Source organism: Pollachius pollachius (assembly GCF_949987615.1).
Source record: "Pollachius pollachius genome assembly, chromosome: 1".
NCBI lineage: Eukaryota > Metazoa > Chordata > Actinopteri > Gadiformes > Gadidae > Pollachius > Pollachius pollachius.
The window spans coordinates 38,393,262-38,407,896 of NC_136934.1; the positions used below are offsets into that span (position 1 = coordinate 38,393,262).

Genomic DNA, 14,635 nt, shown 5'->3' on the forward strand with positions numbered 1-14,635 from the left:
ACCGGCGTCCTGAAGAGCCACTGCCTCTGCAGCAGCCTTCCAGCGCTCGTGCAGATTGGTGGATCCACTCTTTTGCTCTAGAAGGTTGGTTTCAAGTTGTTTGGGACAGACTGATCTTCAGCGACAAACTGAAACGTGAACCCTTAAGATCCGAATGGTCTCACAAGGCTATTTGTACACTGCCACATGGACTGTATTCATTTTCTATGAACTTTATATAACTTCAACACCATTTTGTTTGTTGTACTACCATTATGGCACCCATTGCACTCCTAACCAGAGCTTGAAAGAGGGAGCCCTCTTCTTTCTCAATGTTTCTCCTCGATCTAGTCCTTGCCCTTTAGAGGATTTAGGCCTAGGGTTGTACAATATGGCCTGTGAAGCCCTTTGAGAGACTAAATGTGATTGAGGCAAGCAAATAAAAGTGACTTGAAGGGATCATGAAAGCTAGCCTTGGGAGAGCATGACAACAGTCGATTAGAAACGTGCAAGTACCTTTTCACAGAGTTGTGGATCAGGATCTCCTTTAGGTGGCATCCTGTCACATAGGGCCTCAAGAGTTTTGTCCAGGTCCTCTGTAAAGAAAAGGCACTTCAGTAGACCTTATAACACATTGAGGTATCAGTGTCAATACACCATCCCCCACACCCAACAAACCTATTATCCTTCAATTAGGGTTCAAGCATAGGCCTAAGCAAAACAGTCTGAAATATCTGCAAATCAAGACAGTCCACCGTTTAGTGAACCACAAACCTGCGTTGAGCGTTTGGTCCTGTTGGTTCAGCTCAATGGTGTTACTGTGGATGGAGAAGTCTCTGGAGGAGACATCTGAAGGTCGGATCAGGGCGAAGGGGTCCCTCTTCTCTGGGGAGCTGATGATGTAGCCAAAGGAGGGCTGGAGGAGCAAAGACACCGAATGACATCCTCTCAGATGATTCACGTAAATGTAGAAACACGATTCTGCAACACTGCCATTACTGCTGGTTCTTTATACATAAACTGCTCAAGATGGATACGTATGGTACCGAATCAGCCATAACTAATTAGTATTTTATTGTGCGTGGTTAGACTGAACATGCAGATTACCCATTACGCGACAAGGATTACGAAGAGTCAGTTTAACACCAGAGCAGCTATCACGGGTAATTCCCTATCACGGTCCAGCGATCTGCTCTGAATTAAAAAGACTGACTAGCTAGCACAGCCCTTGTCACCTTCACATTTCATTGCCTGTTTATTCAACTTCTTTCAAGCTGGATGTAAGCGAATGCAGCGTTTGCAAACCCTGGGGTGAACTGACCCTCTTTACTCCGTCCAGATCATCGTCGGCGCCACCCAGACAGCCCAGGGCCTCTGAGCGCTGTCCGAAGAACTGGCCCAGGGAGAGGCGCAGGTAGGAGTGGTTCCCACGCTCAAACTCTGAGGAGGCCTGGGAGGCCCTCATCAGGACGTCGCTGCTGGTGGGGATCTTCCAGGAGGTGTCGCCCAGGGTGAGACTCTCGCCGGCCGCTTCAATCTGCTCCTCCTGGGGAGGAGGCGGGGGGGAAGCAATACCAACATGTTATGTTTAACGGGTGTGGGTCAGGGTGGTAGGGGATGTTATGATTTTATAATCTGTTACAAACCTGCATAAATTGGTGCTCCTTCTCAAACTCCTGTTGGTCCTCAATGATCTTATCAATAGCGGTGCCTGCAGTGGGGATGGAATAGGTTAAATGCTGACAGGGGGCGGGGGGGATTGACTGGTGGTTGGCAGGGGGGTACATACTCGCTGGAAGAAATTCCTCTGTCTGAAGCTGCCCAGCGTTCTCTGGTGCGTTCCCATCCACTTCCTTCTGAAACGAGGAGTAGTAAGCCAAGTCCGTCACCCACTTGCCCTCCTCGTTCTGGTACACCACACTGTCCGGGGCGTTGTCCCCTGGAGTGACAAAGCAATGTGTACACGTTCAAATGTACACTTGTATCCACCACAATCAAGGGTACAGATACGTTCTCATGGGCCACATAAAGTGAACTTGGTTGAGGTTTAAACTCAGACTTCAGGAAGAGACCCGGGACACACCTTGTTTGAACTCCGCCTCCAGGTCGCCAGGGCAGTGGTTCCAGTCGTCGTCCGACTCCTCCTGCTCGTGCTGGAAGCTCTTGGAGAAGTACTTGGCCTCCAGGAAGCTGGAGTTGCCGTCGTGGTTCTCCTCCTCGCTGGTGCTCTCAGCGGGCCCGGCCGCGGTGCCACCGCCACAGGGTCCTCCTCTGAAGCCCAGGGAGAGCCTGCCTCCATCGGCGACGTCAACGCCATCCTCATCTTCATCCTCACCATCTTCACATCCTCCAACTCCCCAGTCTGGGAGCACCTGGAGGAGAGGTCGGTGGAGAGGTGAGTTGACGCAGTGAATGCTCTTGGTTACAGGAAGTGTGGGGGGGGGGGGAGCCACTACGCATATTCAGTGTGAATTTTTTTGCCTCCAATGGGACACAACAGCATCGAGGTCTTGCCGGTCTCCAGCTCTACTGACGTAGCGCATGGGGAGCCACTTAGCTGAGCAGCACACTCTGGCGGGATTAGCGCGAGGCACTTTTTTGTATGAAAGGTGCTTATCGAACACACTGTGCTTTTGCTTTCAGAGGAACGCAACAACCCATGAGCACCTGCTCCAACCCATGGATATGCAGTATTCAAGTGTCAATCAAGTGTGGGTAATGAAACACCTTATGAATAATAATGCATTTCTTGGTGTAGATACTTGGAAAACTAGCTGAATGCCACGAACCAGAATAGAATTCAGGAATTTTAACAGCAAGAGGTACTGTGACACAACCTATTGTGTTTTACGGACTGGTCTGTACCTGCGAGAGGCGAAAGCTGCTTTGGCTGCCCTGGAGCGGAGTGACTGCAGAGTCGTTAGGTCTCCAGTGCCCAGAGCCAGTCCTCAGGTACAGGGAATCCAGCGCAGTCTCTGCAGTGGGCCCTGACTGCGTGCTGTCCATAGCATCCTGGGAAATAACAAAGGAAAAAAAAACTTGACTGTCTTGTGGATATAATTTGACTGGCAGGTTCGAAGCATCAAAGCATAGCGAGTACATGCATGCATTTATTTTCAAAAGATTGTAAAGACTATTAAAACAAATGTGCAATTGTACAGTTAGATTCAAATCAAATTACAAACCGTTACAACTCGGCAAACGCTGTACAATTATTTTTATATACATTAGGCACCACAGGATATTATTTAAATGACAATCCGTTAAATCCCAATTAATAACCGCACTCACAATCTTTCCGGTGTTGTAAAGCACAGATCTGAGCCCCTCCAAGTACCCACCAGTGCCTCCTGTCGGTCCACGCTCATACTCCAGTTGACTGGGGAAAGCCTGGCAGCGCTGGCCGGGGCCTCCGGTGGGGAGCTGGCCTCGCCTGTTCCCACCGGGCCCACGCGGTCCCCCATCTGACACACACACACACACACACACACACACACACACACACACACACACACACACACACACACACACACACACACACACACACACACACACACACACACACACACACACACACACACAAACACACAGAATAGTAAATGACCCAAATCCCATTTTTGATGGACCTACAACTTTTTTGAGCATGTTTCCATGAGCCCATTTATGTCATCTAAATGGTTCTAGTTAAGTGGGGCAATCCTTTATATATGGTTAAAACATGAAGATCCATTGAGGATCACTTGACATTGACTCCTGTATTCTGTAGAGGTCCCTCTAACAGACCCTTCCCTGAGGAGCCAGCCTGCTGTGGTTCTACCAGTGAGGCCTCACCTCCGTGGGCCTGGAGAAGCCGTTCCTTCCGAACCCGGGCAGGTGGGGCAGACCCAGCGCTCCGTCCTCTCCGCTGCTCCCCACGATCCCCAGCCCCCGCAGGACGTCGTAGGTGGTCGCCGGCAGAGGGCCCGCGGACCCTCCTCCGTCGTTGCCACTCTCGTCACTGCCGCTGCTCCCGTCTCCGCCGTCGCCTGGCGGAGCAGGAAACCAAACCGGCAGGTGAGCTTTACAGGTGACGAGACGCGGGCCGAGAGCCACAACGTGAACAAATGTACAGATGGGGAAAATAAACTAGGAAAAGTTTTGATGGAGATTGACACATACACATACATACATACATACATACAATTTTAGAAAAAGTAAGAACGAAAGATAATGACTACCTAAATAAATGAGTACGCCTAGAGGTACCACAGTCCCTGAATTACAGCAATAACGGTGTCTGCGGCTGATTAACTGTCTGTAAATCCAACATGTTGAATCTTTCAACTCTTTGTTTCATTACCTGTGACAGGAGGGTTGATGACCTGTCCCTCAGCAGAGCGTCTGTGTTCGATCCTTGAGGCGGGGGGTCCGCCCCGGCCGCTGGACGCCTCGTCGTCTGAACTGCCCCCCTCCAGCCCCGGACGGAAACTAGGACGATTGCTCTCACCCACCTGCTCTCACACACACACACACACACACACACACACACACACACACACACACACGTGTATTCAGGGGTACAGCATGTGAAAAAAAAAAATGCACTGCACATATACACGTGGCTTTTGTAGCCACCCAAAGTGCCTTCCTTTTGTTGCCTTCCTCTCCTACAGTAGGGTTGGCTATGCAAGCCGACGCCCAGTGTGTCAGAAGCACTTGGAGAACTTGCCCCAGGACAGCTGGATGCTTTAGCTAGCAGGCTACAACCAGTGGCCAAGTGGATGTGAACCTACCAGCTGTCTGGAGGTGCTGGGCAGCAGCAGCTGGGTCCTGGAGGTGTTGTTTCTAGAGGTGTTGGTCCTGAAGGAGTGTGCCCTGGCGGCCTCCAGCTCGTCCTCAGTGTCTTCATCGCTTGCTGGGCATGAGTCCATACCTGTAGCGGCAAGCCGCACATCGGGCATCTGGAAGTCATCCTGGAGGAAACACGGAGGAGACGGTGCACACAAGGTCTTTTGGTTAAGAAGACTTAATTGACTTAAGACTAATGAATAACAGCAGCACAACACAATGGCATTTCAGAATCAATAGCAACCTGATCGTAATCATCCAGGAACTGCTCCCGATTCTTTTCCTGCTCTATAGAACTTGTGTTTGAGGTCCTGTTAGGCAATCCTGACAGCCCCTGGAAACAAAACAAGATCATTGGAAAAGGCAAAAATCACAAGTAAATGAAAAATACTGCTTCTTTCTGGCCAGTTGGACAGCTGGGAGAGACCATGTCTATGATTGAATGAGAGGCTGGAGGCTCACCGCAGCAGGGATCTCTTGGCCTTCCACTCGCCCTCTCTGCATGGCCGGCGGGACGAGCGTCTTGAAGTAGAGCTCCAGCTCATCGTCAGGCAGGTTGTTCAGATCCACCTCATCGTCTGGTGGTCAAAGAGGAGATCCTTGTTTAGAGTCTGAGAGTCTGTCTTGAATTAGGAGGCTGAAGGGCAGAAAACCCACCTGTGAGGTCACTGTTGATGCTGTCCACGGACATGAGCTTTTCATTGGCCAGGAAACTGGCAACACTGAAACCGTCGCTCCCTGCCTCGTCACTTGCTGGGCCGTCGTCTTGAATGCTAGCTGGGAGGGGCTGGGCCTGCGTGGACGGACATGTGAAGAGAGAACGAGGGGGAGAGAGACTTTCGTGTTGAAGAAGTGACCTATATCCGGTAGCATTATGAACAACCACCCATTCATAAAAGTCCTGCACAAACATTATCAGCTGGTGATTATATAATGCAATGGAAAAAAAGGCTTTCTCATGAAGCAATTTTAATGGCAAACTGTACACTTACAATGAAATATAATTTGAATTTCTGAAACCATTCTTTTATCAACACTTCTATAACCCAGTTCCAATTCTAAACAGACCAAACACACACACAAACACTCACATTCATCCTGAATATAAATGACTATACCTTGGTGTCCATGGTATCCCTAGGCATGTACTGTGCGAATGTCAGCAGCCCTGTAGAGAGATCTGTCAGGACACAAAGACATTCATGGAAATGTTCAAAACCTAGGCAAAAAATTGAGTAACAGTCCAATCAAATTGAAGATGACAAACAAAGTGTCTACACATGAAATCCGGCTACACTGACGGAAGGCGTCCTGCAGCCGGGTTGCAGAATTATTTTCTATGTGAAAAAGGAAATGTGTCAATTTCTTACCAGATCCTAGATCTGTGGGTCGCCCTTGAAGAGTCATTGATTTGAATGGTTGAGAGCCCCGTGCAGTGGATTGTGACTCATCCATGGGAATCTTTACCAGCATATCCATGAAACCATGAGCTGCAATGAAGTCCTCTGCATTGTCCCTGTGCAACAGATAAGGATGTAATCAATTAATCTTATAGAAGATACAGAAGGACAAACGCATATCAGATATGGGAAATTATATTGAGGGCAATTTTGTTTATAAATTACATTAGATATAGCAACAATTATCTGTGTCATCTCAGTCATGGCTATTTTCAATTGTATAAACACTGTTTAAGTAACAATCTTTTGCAGACGCCTCAAAATAATCCAATATTAAAATAATTAGCACGTATCCCTGCATCATGAAGGAGAAAAAATAAAATGAATGTCACATTCAAGTAGTCTCAACGTGTAGGTAATTACTCACATATCATCCTTAAAACTGAGGCAGAAATTGGCCTTCTCTCCATTAGATGACAGCTGACCCCCCTCCAGGTATGACACATCATCCACATTCCCTCTGCAAAACAGAGGCATGATGAACGTGTGTTACCCTCTTAACTATCCAGATAAGAGCATCCACTGGAATTCAATCAAACTGCATGTGTGATGTCAGAAGAACATTCAATACGCATGCACGTTTCACTAATAAGGCCTACTACAGCATCCAAGCACACTAGACATACCTGATGTCAGCCCCAGTTCTAATCTTCGCTACAGTAGACGCAGCCACGGGAAAGCCGGGGCCTGAGCCCAATGTCACGTTCCCCAGTGCGACAGGGCCACCCGTGCTATCCAGGGAGCTGGAAAGGAAGCTGGGCAGCGGCTCATCCTCCAAATTGAAAAGACTGTCTGCCATGTCGAGTCAATCAAGGAGTGGCTTGAACTCCAATCAGGGAAGGGTCATTTTAAAACAAACCTATAAAAACATAAGTGGCAAGTAAAGAACCCTCCTATAACAACAGCTCAAACGACGCAGTGATGAGTTCAGCCTAGTGTGGTGTGGAGGAGTGTTGATGCCAAGATCAACATGCCACCACTCATATCATTTAATAAATTACTGCGTTATTCTGGGCATGAACGCAGTGTGGATCATTAGCTACTCGCACACTTAAAAGCACGGTCCAGCTGTGGTAATTTGCCAACGAGCCACATAAAGTCAAATTAGGAGAGCCAAAGGCTAAAAACACTTGAGCTTAGCTGGTCGAGTTCGGCCAACGTTACTTCAAGTTGTATACATAACTTACTAACTATTGAAGGGAGATTTTGGACATGTTTATTTCAAAACAATATATCAAACAACGGCCCACCACTGGTGTAAAATACTTGCTTTCTATAGAAAACGTGTACCTGGAACTGATGGTGTGTTGATTAGTTACAACTTACTGATTGAAGTCAAGTTTTTTGCAGCGATACTTTGGTTCTTCCTAGTCTCAGAAGTAAGTATATTTTACTTGATACGGACAACAAGCATATTTCGATTCACTACAAATCCTACAAAGCAGTTATTTTATATTTAACGCGTCGTCTACTTTAATAGCATAAATAACAAACAAGCGGTGCAACAGTTTGTGATGCCAAAGTGTCGCCAGTGTTCACAGGAAGCCCGCGCATCGTCACTTCAAGGAGGCGTGGCTTTGCCGGGTTACGTCTGCTTTTATTGGCCAAATAAACTCAAAGGAAGCCTAAACTGAGAGGAACCTGATGTCTAGCGTTATACCGGTCTACCGCAACAAATAGCGGTCTCTTACTTCCGGTGTACGCCCGTTAACAGTCCCTTGAGCTAGGAGATTAACAATTTGAAGAGAATAACAACAAAAACGACAAGGGGATAAATGTGGATATTTTAAGACAATTTTGAGAACGCAATATCCAAAACATTTAACGGAAACTGATATCTCTTCCTCTCTCGTCTTTGCCACTAAACCCATCTAACGGATACGGACCGCCCTCTCTCGAAAATAACGCTTATTTGGAGTATCCCGTTCCAGTTAATCCGTTGCCAGAGTGCGCCTGGGAATGAGATTGGCTCATCACAGAATTGAATCCGAATTATCCGACCAATTGACCACATTTTAAAACAATAGACTAATAAACATCATTGCAATCACTGGGATCCGATTAAAATGTATAGGACCCAGCAATTGACATTTGCCGTTGGTTTGGATGAAAAGCTCTGATTTATATTCGTGTCATGTGTTCTGTAGAGCAGCTGCAAGGATGGTTTAGTATGCAGACAGCTGCTCGCTCGATTGCAGTCTCAGACATTCCAACTTTAGCAGCACTATTACAATATGAGATCAGAGATTAAAAGGAGGAGTGGGATTTCAAACCACCATGTAAGTAATCAGCTACTGACATAAAGATATAGCATTATTCATTCATATCATGTGAAAGTCATACAGCAGTAATCTTTTCCATTGAGAACAGATTTTGGACCCTTATTCCCAATGGAATGGGTCGAATCAAGAGCATGAACTGTCTGTGATGATGAATCACGGTCTTTTTTCAGAACGGCAGCCGTTTCACGTGGTTACTTGTCATCCAGTTCTTAATATAAGCAAACAAACCCAATGAAACACTCCCGATAGTTAAAACAACCGTTTATTCCCGTTTCAAGACGATTTGGAGGATATAATAATATAATTATTTGAATAGTTGGATCAGGACGATATATGTATATTAGTTTAAAGGGGCTTTATACATTCAGCAATTTAGAATACGAATTGTAGTCCACACTATTATATTTAAATTTTGCGAAGTTATTTATACCAAGAAAGACCATGTTTAAGGGAAACAGCATCATTTCTACAAAAAAAGGATTTTCCAAGGGTCAGATTAGGGTTAAATTAAATTTCTAATAACCTTTTTTTAATATTGTTTCCAAAAAAAAAAATACCTTTGTTTACGAAAGATATGTATTCTTCAACACAGACCCCCTGAAAAGAGGCAGTAGCTGGGGTGGAAATAGAAAGGAGCCCTCGTTATTCATTGGGCTTCGGCTTCGGGTAAAGACAGAAGAGCTTTGGAGTAGAGTCTGCGGAGCGAGGCTTGCTGCTGAGGCTGAGCGGGCTCAGCATCACAGTGCTCTATGAGGGAGGAGGGAGGCAGCAGGTGGCCGGACCTGGAACCAGCCCTGGGCGTTTCCAGCGGGGGAAAGAAATACCTGAAGCAACAACGCCAAAAACGAGGACAGGCGGACAGAGGGGGGGGGGACGGGACGAAATATAGGACGACGTACAGGACATATCACAGGGGGTATGACAAGACGTTGAAGACAAGGGAAATTATAAAAGGATGTTGGTACATTCTATGTATATATGTAAGATGGTGCACATGCAATGAAAACTGTATGTAAACAAGTAAGAAAAACAAGAATTTTATTTTGGCAGCGTGGGAAGTGCTGTGACATTAATGTCCATATGCCAGCCCAACTGACCAGAAACATGTTCATCGTCAAATAGGTGGTTGCAGAAAGAACTATTTTAAAGCTAGCTTGTTAGCGTTCCCAACACCCATGTCCACATGGACACACAAGACTTCCCTCCGGCTACAACACGTGTGGGTTCGGCCCAGGAGGAGACATTAGTAATAAGCAGGGTGCTGTTGGTGCGCTTTTGAGTGGGTCGGCTTCCGCAGGGTTGGAGCAAATGGGGTTCTCATACCAGTCCTGTAGGGCATGCAGCAAGCAGTACACCACCACATCAATCCACGACAACCCAATTCATACACATACAATGCAAGAAACTGATTTAAAAAATGTTATTTATTTGAATTGCATCACAACCCTCCCCTCCCAACAATAATGCCAAGCAATGTCAAGTCATTATGTTATCCAGCTTCGCAAGCAACCAAACTTATAAATCAGAAGTTATTATTGTGAATATAATTACAGCCATATACAAAAATCCAGAAGGAAAAACATGGCTCAAAAGACCATACTACAATTGGTATTTACACAATTAGTTTACAATATAATGTCGTATCATTGAAGCTATTTCCGATATGGTATTATCAATGTGTGCAAATTTTGGATTGTTTGATTTAACAAATCCCAGTACACACAATTCATTCACTCTGTAACTAATGGCCTTCCATGCTACTTCGAGTGATTCCTGTTTAGTGTATTAATTTGGAAAGGGATTGTCAAGAAAATGCTGATAAACCTAAGTAAAGTAGCAAAAATGCATTGTGTTATTGCATTGGTTACCTCACTAAAGACACCTTAGTCGCTTTAAATTAAAATTAACAAATATTCATAAACTCTAAAACATCCATAAGAGGCACTGAATTCATAAACATTTTTATTTGCCCTTTTTATTGTACACAAATAAAGCAGTTAGTTGGACCACAACAGACAATATGATGGAAATGTGCATCCAATGTGGTTGAAACAAAAACAACTCAACCTCACTGCTGTGCCAACAGCCTGTGAGCCAAAAGCAAAAGAAATAAAACAAGCCAAGCTCCTTGCATGAGTGGTGAATCGGTTTAGAGTCCGGTGGGGGTCAGTGAGCTGTTCAGAGTCCCAGTAAAGGTGAGGAAGTAGCCAGTCGTCAGTTTTGATGACAGGGGGGGGGCGAGGTGGGGGGGGGGGGGGGGGATTTAGGCCGGGGCTGAGGCGAGTGGCGTTAGAACACACCCCACACAGCACCTACCTGCCCGCCGTGGTCCCGTTCAGGATGCTCTGAGACGTCTGCACGCTGGAGCCCACCACAGTGCTGATGGCGGTGGGTTGGCCTGAGGTCCCGGTCAGAGGGCTGCCGTCTCCCTTCAGGATGCCCGTGCACTTCCAGTTGTCCATGTAGTTGGCTGTGGGGATGGAATCATAGAACGGGTCATCACAATGGATGTCAGAGGATAAACGTTCAAATCAAACAAACAAGTTTCGATTGTCTGAACAATTAACAACATTAACATATATTTGCATTGCTTAGTCAAAAGTTTTAAATATCAACACCCCATATTACACACTACTCATATTGCACACTTAAAACCCTACAGGGGGACGCGGCAAACAAGTGTGTGTGTTCAATCCAAGATGCTCAAAAGGGCTTCAGAAACATAGTTTGTTTCAACCCACCTTTCCAGAGACGCACGCATCCGTCGTCTCCAGAAGAGGCCAGCAGAGTGCTGGTGATGTTCCAGCTCACGCGCCACACCTGGGAGTTATGGTTGTCAAACTGGGCCATGATCAGCACCTCAAACTTGGTTGGTCCCGATGAGGTGCTCTCTTTTCTGTCATAGGGGTTGTGAGTAAAAAAGGAGTCGGTTATCTGAGATAAGACCCAGATTGTATTTTTGAGGTGAAAAGACAAACTACCAAATAGACTTTTCCATTAATTAAAATCGATTTATGAGTTGTTGTTTTTTACAGCTGTCTAACCTTTTAGGGATAGAATTTTTGCTTAAGGATTAAATCACATCCGTTATAAATGTTGTCCTGTGCTTACATTGTACACATACATATACATGTAGATATAAATTAACATCTGTCTCCCAACAAATCTGTATTTATAACAGTGAGAATCAGGATTTCCCTCAAAGCAGAGATCCCTACCTTAAAGGTACCAGCTTGAAAATTCTGACATCCTTGGTTGCGATGGCGAGCACGTGGAAAGACCTTCCCAGGTTTGGGGCGAACGCAATGTCATGCACAGCATCTGTCACGGTCATCAACGTCTCCGCTTTAGCATATTTCCTGCTTCCAATTTTGGCCAGGATCAAAACAGAACAGACATATTTTGAATAGATCACAGATGAGTGTCACTATATCTGTACCCAGGTCTCTGGTATAGCAGCAGTAAAACGGACCTTGTGTTCTCATTGTACTCGTAGATCTGGACCTTGCCGCCATACGTCACATTGCTGTCGTCACTGCCCACCGCAATCATTGGGGGGTGAGCACGGGAGCTGGGAGTGGGGTTGTGAAACACAGCTAAATAAAAGGCAGGCATATGATGAACAAGCCTCAAGAATCGCTGTAGTGCTACACTAGACTGGGTAGCCCCGCCCATTCTGCTGGCGATTTGAATTCGCCCTGCAGAAGGGTCTGGAGAAGAGCAATACATTTCTTTCTGCTTCCGATACGTTTTTGCAGGAGCCAATCACCAAGCTGGCTTATCCCATCCCTGGCGCGGTATCTGCTGGTTTAACACAATGAAGACAGGGAAGCGGCGGCAAGCAGCCACTTGCGTACAGAATCAGTTGTTCTAGGCCCGATTACCACGCCTCTTGAGCTGAAATGACAGCAGCTTCCCCAGACCAACGTTCAACCTACGATTGAGCTTCGTCTGGCAATAGCCAGGCTAGTGCTACACCCTACAATAAAAGGTGCCAGTGATCTAAAAGGAAGGTCAACATGTACTCAAGTTTTCTGGTTCAATTGGTGTTCGATTTTGAGGATATTCTCAAAATATCTTGCAATTATATTATTTAAATATTATTGTTTAATAAGTAACTGCATGATAAATGTAGACTTAATAACGGTATACTAAATAACGGTATACTAAATGTACACTTAATAACGTGTTTCATGTGTCTTTTATCCGACAGGATGTTTCAATTTGCATGTGTTTAACGGTACAACACTTTCAGAATCCAAGGTCGGAGGTACTTCATGGTCTGGGGCGGGCACAAACACAGACCTGGAGGGGTTCCAGGAGATACAGCTACAGCTGAGTTTACAGGAAATCTCATGTTGCAGGGACCACTGGCTGAGGTTCATCACGTCAGGAGCCTCGTAGATCCGCACCACGCCGTCGGCGGAGCAGGTGGTCAGCATCAGACCCATGTGTTTGGGGGCAAACTTGACGTCCGTCACCGATGTCCTGCTGTCAACCAGAGTGGTCCGCTTGATCTGAGGTCACAGGAGACATTTGAATCACACGGGAACAAATGGTGTCAAAGTTCAGCTTTCGTTAGAACCGTTATGTCCCCTTACAACTCCTCTTTGGTAATGTTAGTCTACAAACAAGTTTGTGCATCTTGTTGCACATTTACCAAGAAAATATATGCATATTTTCAGTCAAATATAGGTTAACACAGAGTGTTGTCAGAGGGAATCCGGTCAGATCAGCAGTAAGAGCCCTACTCGCAATAACAACACTATTTGAATAAAAAAATATAAAGTTTAAAGTTTAATGTAGGCTTTATGACTTCAACAGACAGGATTATATACAAACCCAATGACTCTGTCCTCTCTGTTTGTCATTCGACTCCCCAACAATCTCTTCCCACACAGCAGCCGTTCGGTCAAAGGAGCAGGACGCCAGCACCTGCCCAAACTCTGGATGAGCCCAGGTCACACGCCACACCGACCCACTGTGTGTCTGGCAAGAGGAGAATTTTTTATTTTTTTAAAAAAAGGAGTGACGATTGGACATAATGCATTTTTTTGTTTCGATGTCCTTATGTGACCAAGAGGATATCAAACCTTCCAACTAGCTGTGCAGTGCCACTCTCCGTTCTCACTTTTGTCCCAAACCTGAGGAGCATCAGAAATGAAACGCATCAAATACGATCGAATGAAGCAACTAATGCTCTCATACATTCAACAAGTACTCCCGTCTAATCTGTCTGGATGTCTGGAAACCGAAGCCTCAAGATTTGACGAAAACGTCTAAATGTCATGTCCGTTTGATAACGACAATCACATGAGTTCATCAACGCTTACACTGTCCTCCATGCTTGCGAGTGTGTGCAGGTCTGGGATTTTTGAAGTCACTGCATGATTAGCACAACACTAACTAACGTCAGGGCGCTAGAGGAGTTACACCATGCGAGAAAAAGCTTCCGTGTGTATATAGAAAGCAAGCGAATGATAGCAAACCAACACGTACGAAGCAAGGGTACAGAAGACCGGGCGAGCAATATTTATGCGAGGGCGAGCAATATTGATGTGAGGCTAATGGTCCTCAGCTAATGCTAACATTAGCAAAAACATTCATTACCTTCACACTTTGGTCACTTGAGCAAGTAGCCATTCTGCGACCGTGGAAATCATACGATACATCGTGGATTAAGTCTTTGTGATCTGCTGCAATGCTGCGTGCCACAAACATGATTCGTATAATTCCAAAACGACACTTTATCAGAACTACTCCAGCTCAGGTTGAGCTAAGCTAGCAAGATGTCATGTGTACTTCTAGTGTGGAGTTGTGGTTGGCGCCGGGCGCTCGAGTCAAAGCCAAGCAGAGACGTGAGTTTGCCGCACGGTGGCGCAGGAACACCTTATTCTAGATGGGACCTTTTAAAAAAGTGACTATGTTAAGATTTAAGTAAAAACCTTTCATAAGTCAACATTTTAAAAGGTACGATGCAAGAGCAATAATTATTTCATTAAGAAAAGTACGACTTAAATAAATGTTTACTTCACTCAAACGCTGTTTTTACTCGATGTATTAGGTTGCCATGTTTCATTCAATCCC

General features: G+C 45.7%; 2 protein-coding genes across 3 annotated transcripts in view; both read right to left on the reverse strand.

The window, feature by feature from the left end:
• Positions 1–7,757, reverse strand: part of cep192 (centrosomal protein 192) — a 31,422-nt gene extending 23,665 nt beyond the window's left edge. For both annotated transcript variants that reach the window (XM_079752216.1, XM_079752215.1), the window contains exons 1-19: positions 7,593–7,757; positions 6,893–7,125; positions 6,634–6,726; positions 6,177–6,322; positions 5,925–5,986; positions 5,464–5,599; positions 5,269–5,384; positions 5,051–5,140; positions 4,752–4,931; positions 4,319–4,469; positions 3,811–4,004; positions 3,321–3,443; positions 2,845–2,991; positions 2,063–2,351; positions 1,769–1,918; positions 1,626–1,690; positions 1,301–1,525; positions 754–895; positions 496–575 (exon numbers count right to left, since the gene is read on the reverse strand). In XM_079752216.1, the coding sequence (XP_079608342.1) occupies positions 496–575; positions 754–895; positions 1,301–1,525; positions 1,626–1,690; positions 1,769–1,918; positions 2,063–2,351; positions 2,845–2,991; positions 3,321–3,443; positions 3,811–4,004; positions 4,319–4,469; positions 4,752–4,931; positions 5,051–5,140; positions 5,269–5,384; positions 5,464–5,599; positions 5,925–5,986; positions 6,177–6,322; positions 6,634–6,726; positions 6,893–7,065 (2,562 nt within the window). In that variant the 5' untranslated portion in view covers positions 7,066–7,125; positions 7,593–7,757. The remainder of the gene's footprint in view (positions 1–495; positions 576–753; positions 896–1,300; positions 1,526–1,625; positions 1,691–1,768; positions 1,919–2,062; positions 2,352–2,844; positions 2,992–3,320; positions 3,444–3,810; positions 4,005–4,318; positions 4,470–4,751; positions 4,932–5,050; positions 5,141–5,268; positions 5,385–5,463; positions 5,600–5,924; positions 5,987–6,176; positions 6,323–6,633; positions 6,727–6,892; positions 7,126–7,592) is intronic.
• Positions 7,758–10,000: 2,243 nt separating this feature from the next.
• seh1l (SEH1-like) lies at positions 10,001–14,362 on the reverse strand. The gene is made up of 8 exons (XM_079749448.1): positions 14,159–14,362; positions 13,642–13,692; positions 13,391–13,537; positions 12,854–13,065; positions 12,021–12,119; positions 11,767–11,907; positions 11,290–11,444; positions 10,001–11,018 (listed from the first exon to the last, which is right to left on the reverse strand). Exons 1-8 carry the CDS (start codon positions 14,267–14,269, stop codon positions 10,861–10,863), a joined length of 1,074 nt encoding a protein of 357 aa, XP_079605574.1. The 5' UTR covers positions 14,270–14,362; the 3' UTR covers positions 10,001–10,860.
• Between the last annotated feature and the right edge of the window lie 273 nt (positions 14,363–14,635).

Bases quoted from the DNA above. Each gene is read 5' to 3' on its own strand.
- seh1l (XM_079749448.1), bottom strand. From the start codon at position 14,269: ATGTTTGTGGCACGCAGCATTGCAGCAGATCACAAAGACTTAATCCAC. The intron at 11,908-12,020 runs GTCCGTTTTACT...AATTGGAAGCAG, and splicing joins GAGTACAATGAGAACACAAG to GAAATATGCTAAAGCGGAGA. The intron at 11,019-11,289 runs GTGGGTTGAAAC...CCATCCCCACAG, and splicing joins ATGCGTGCGTCTCTGGAAAG to CCAACTACATGGACAACTGG.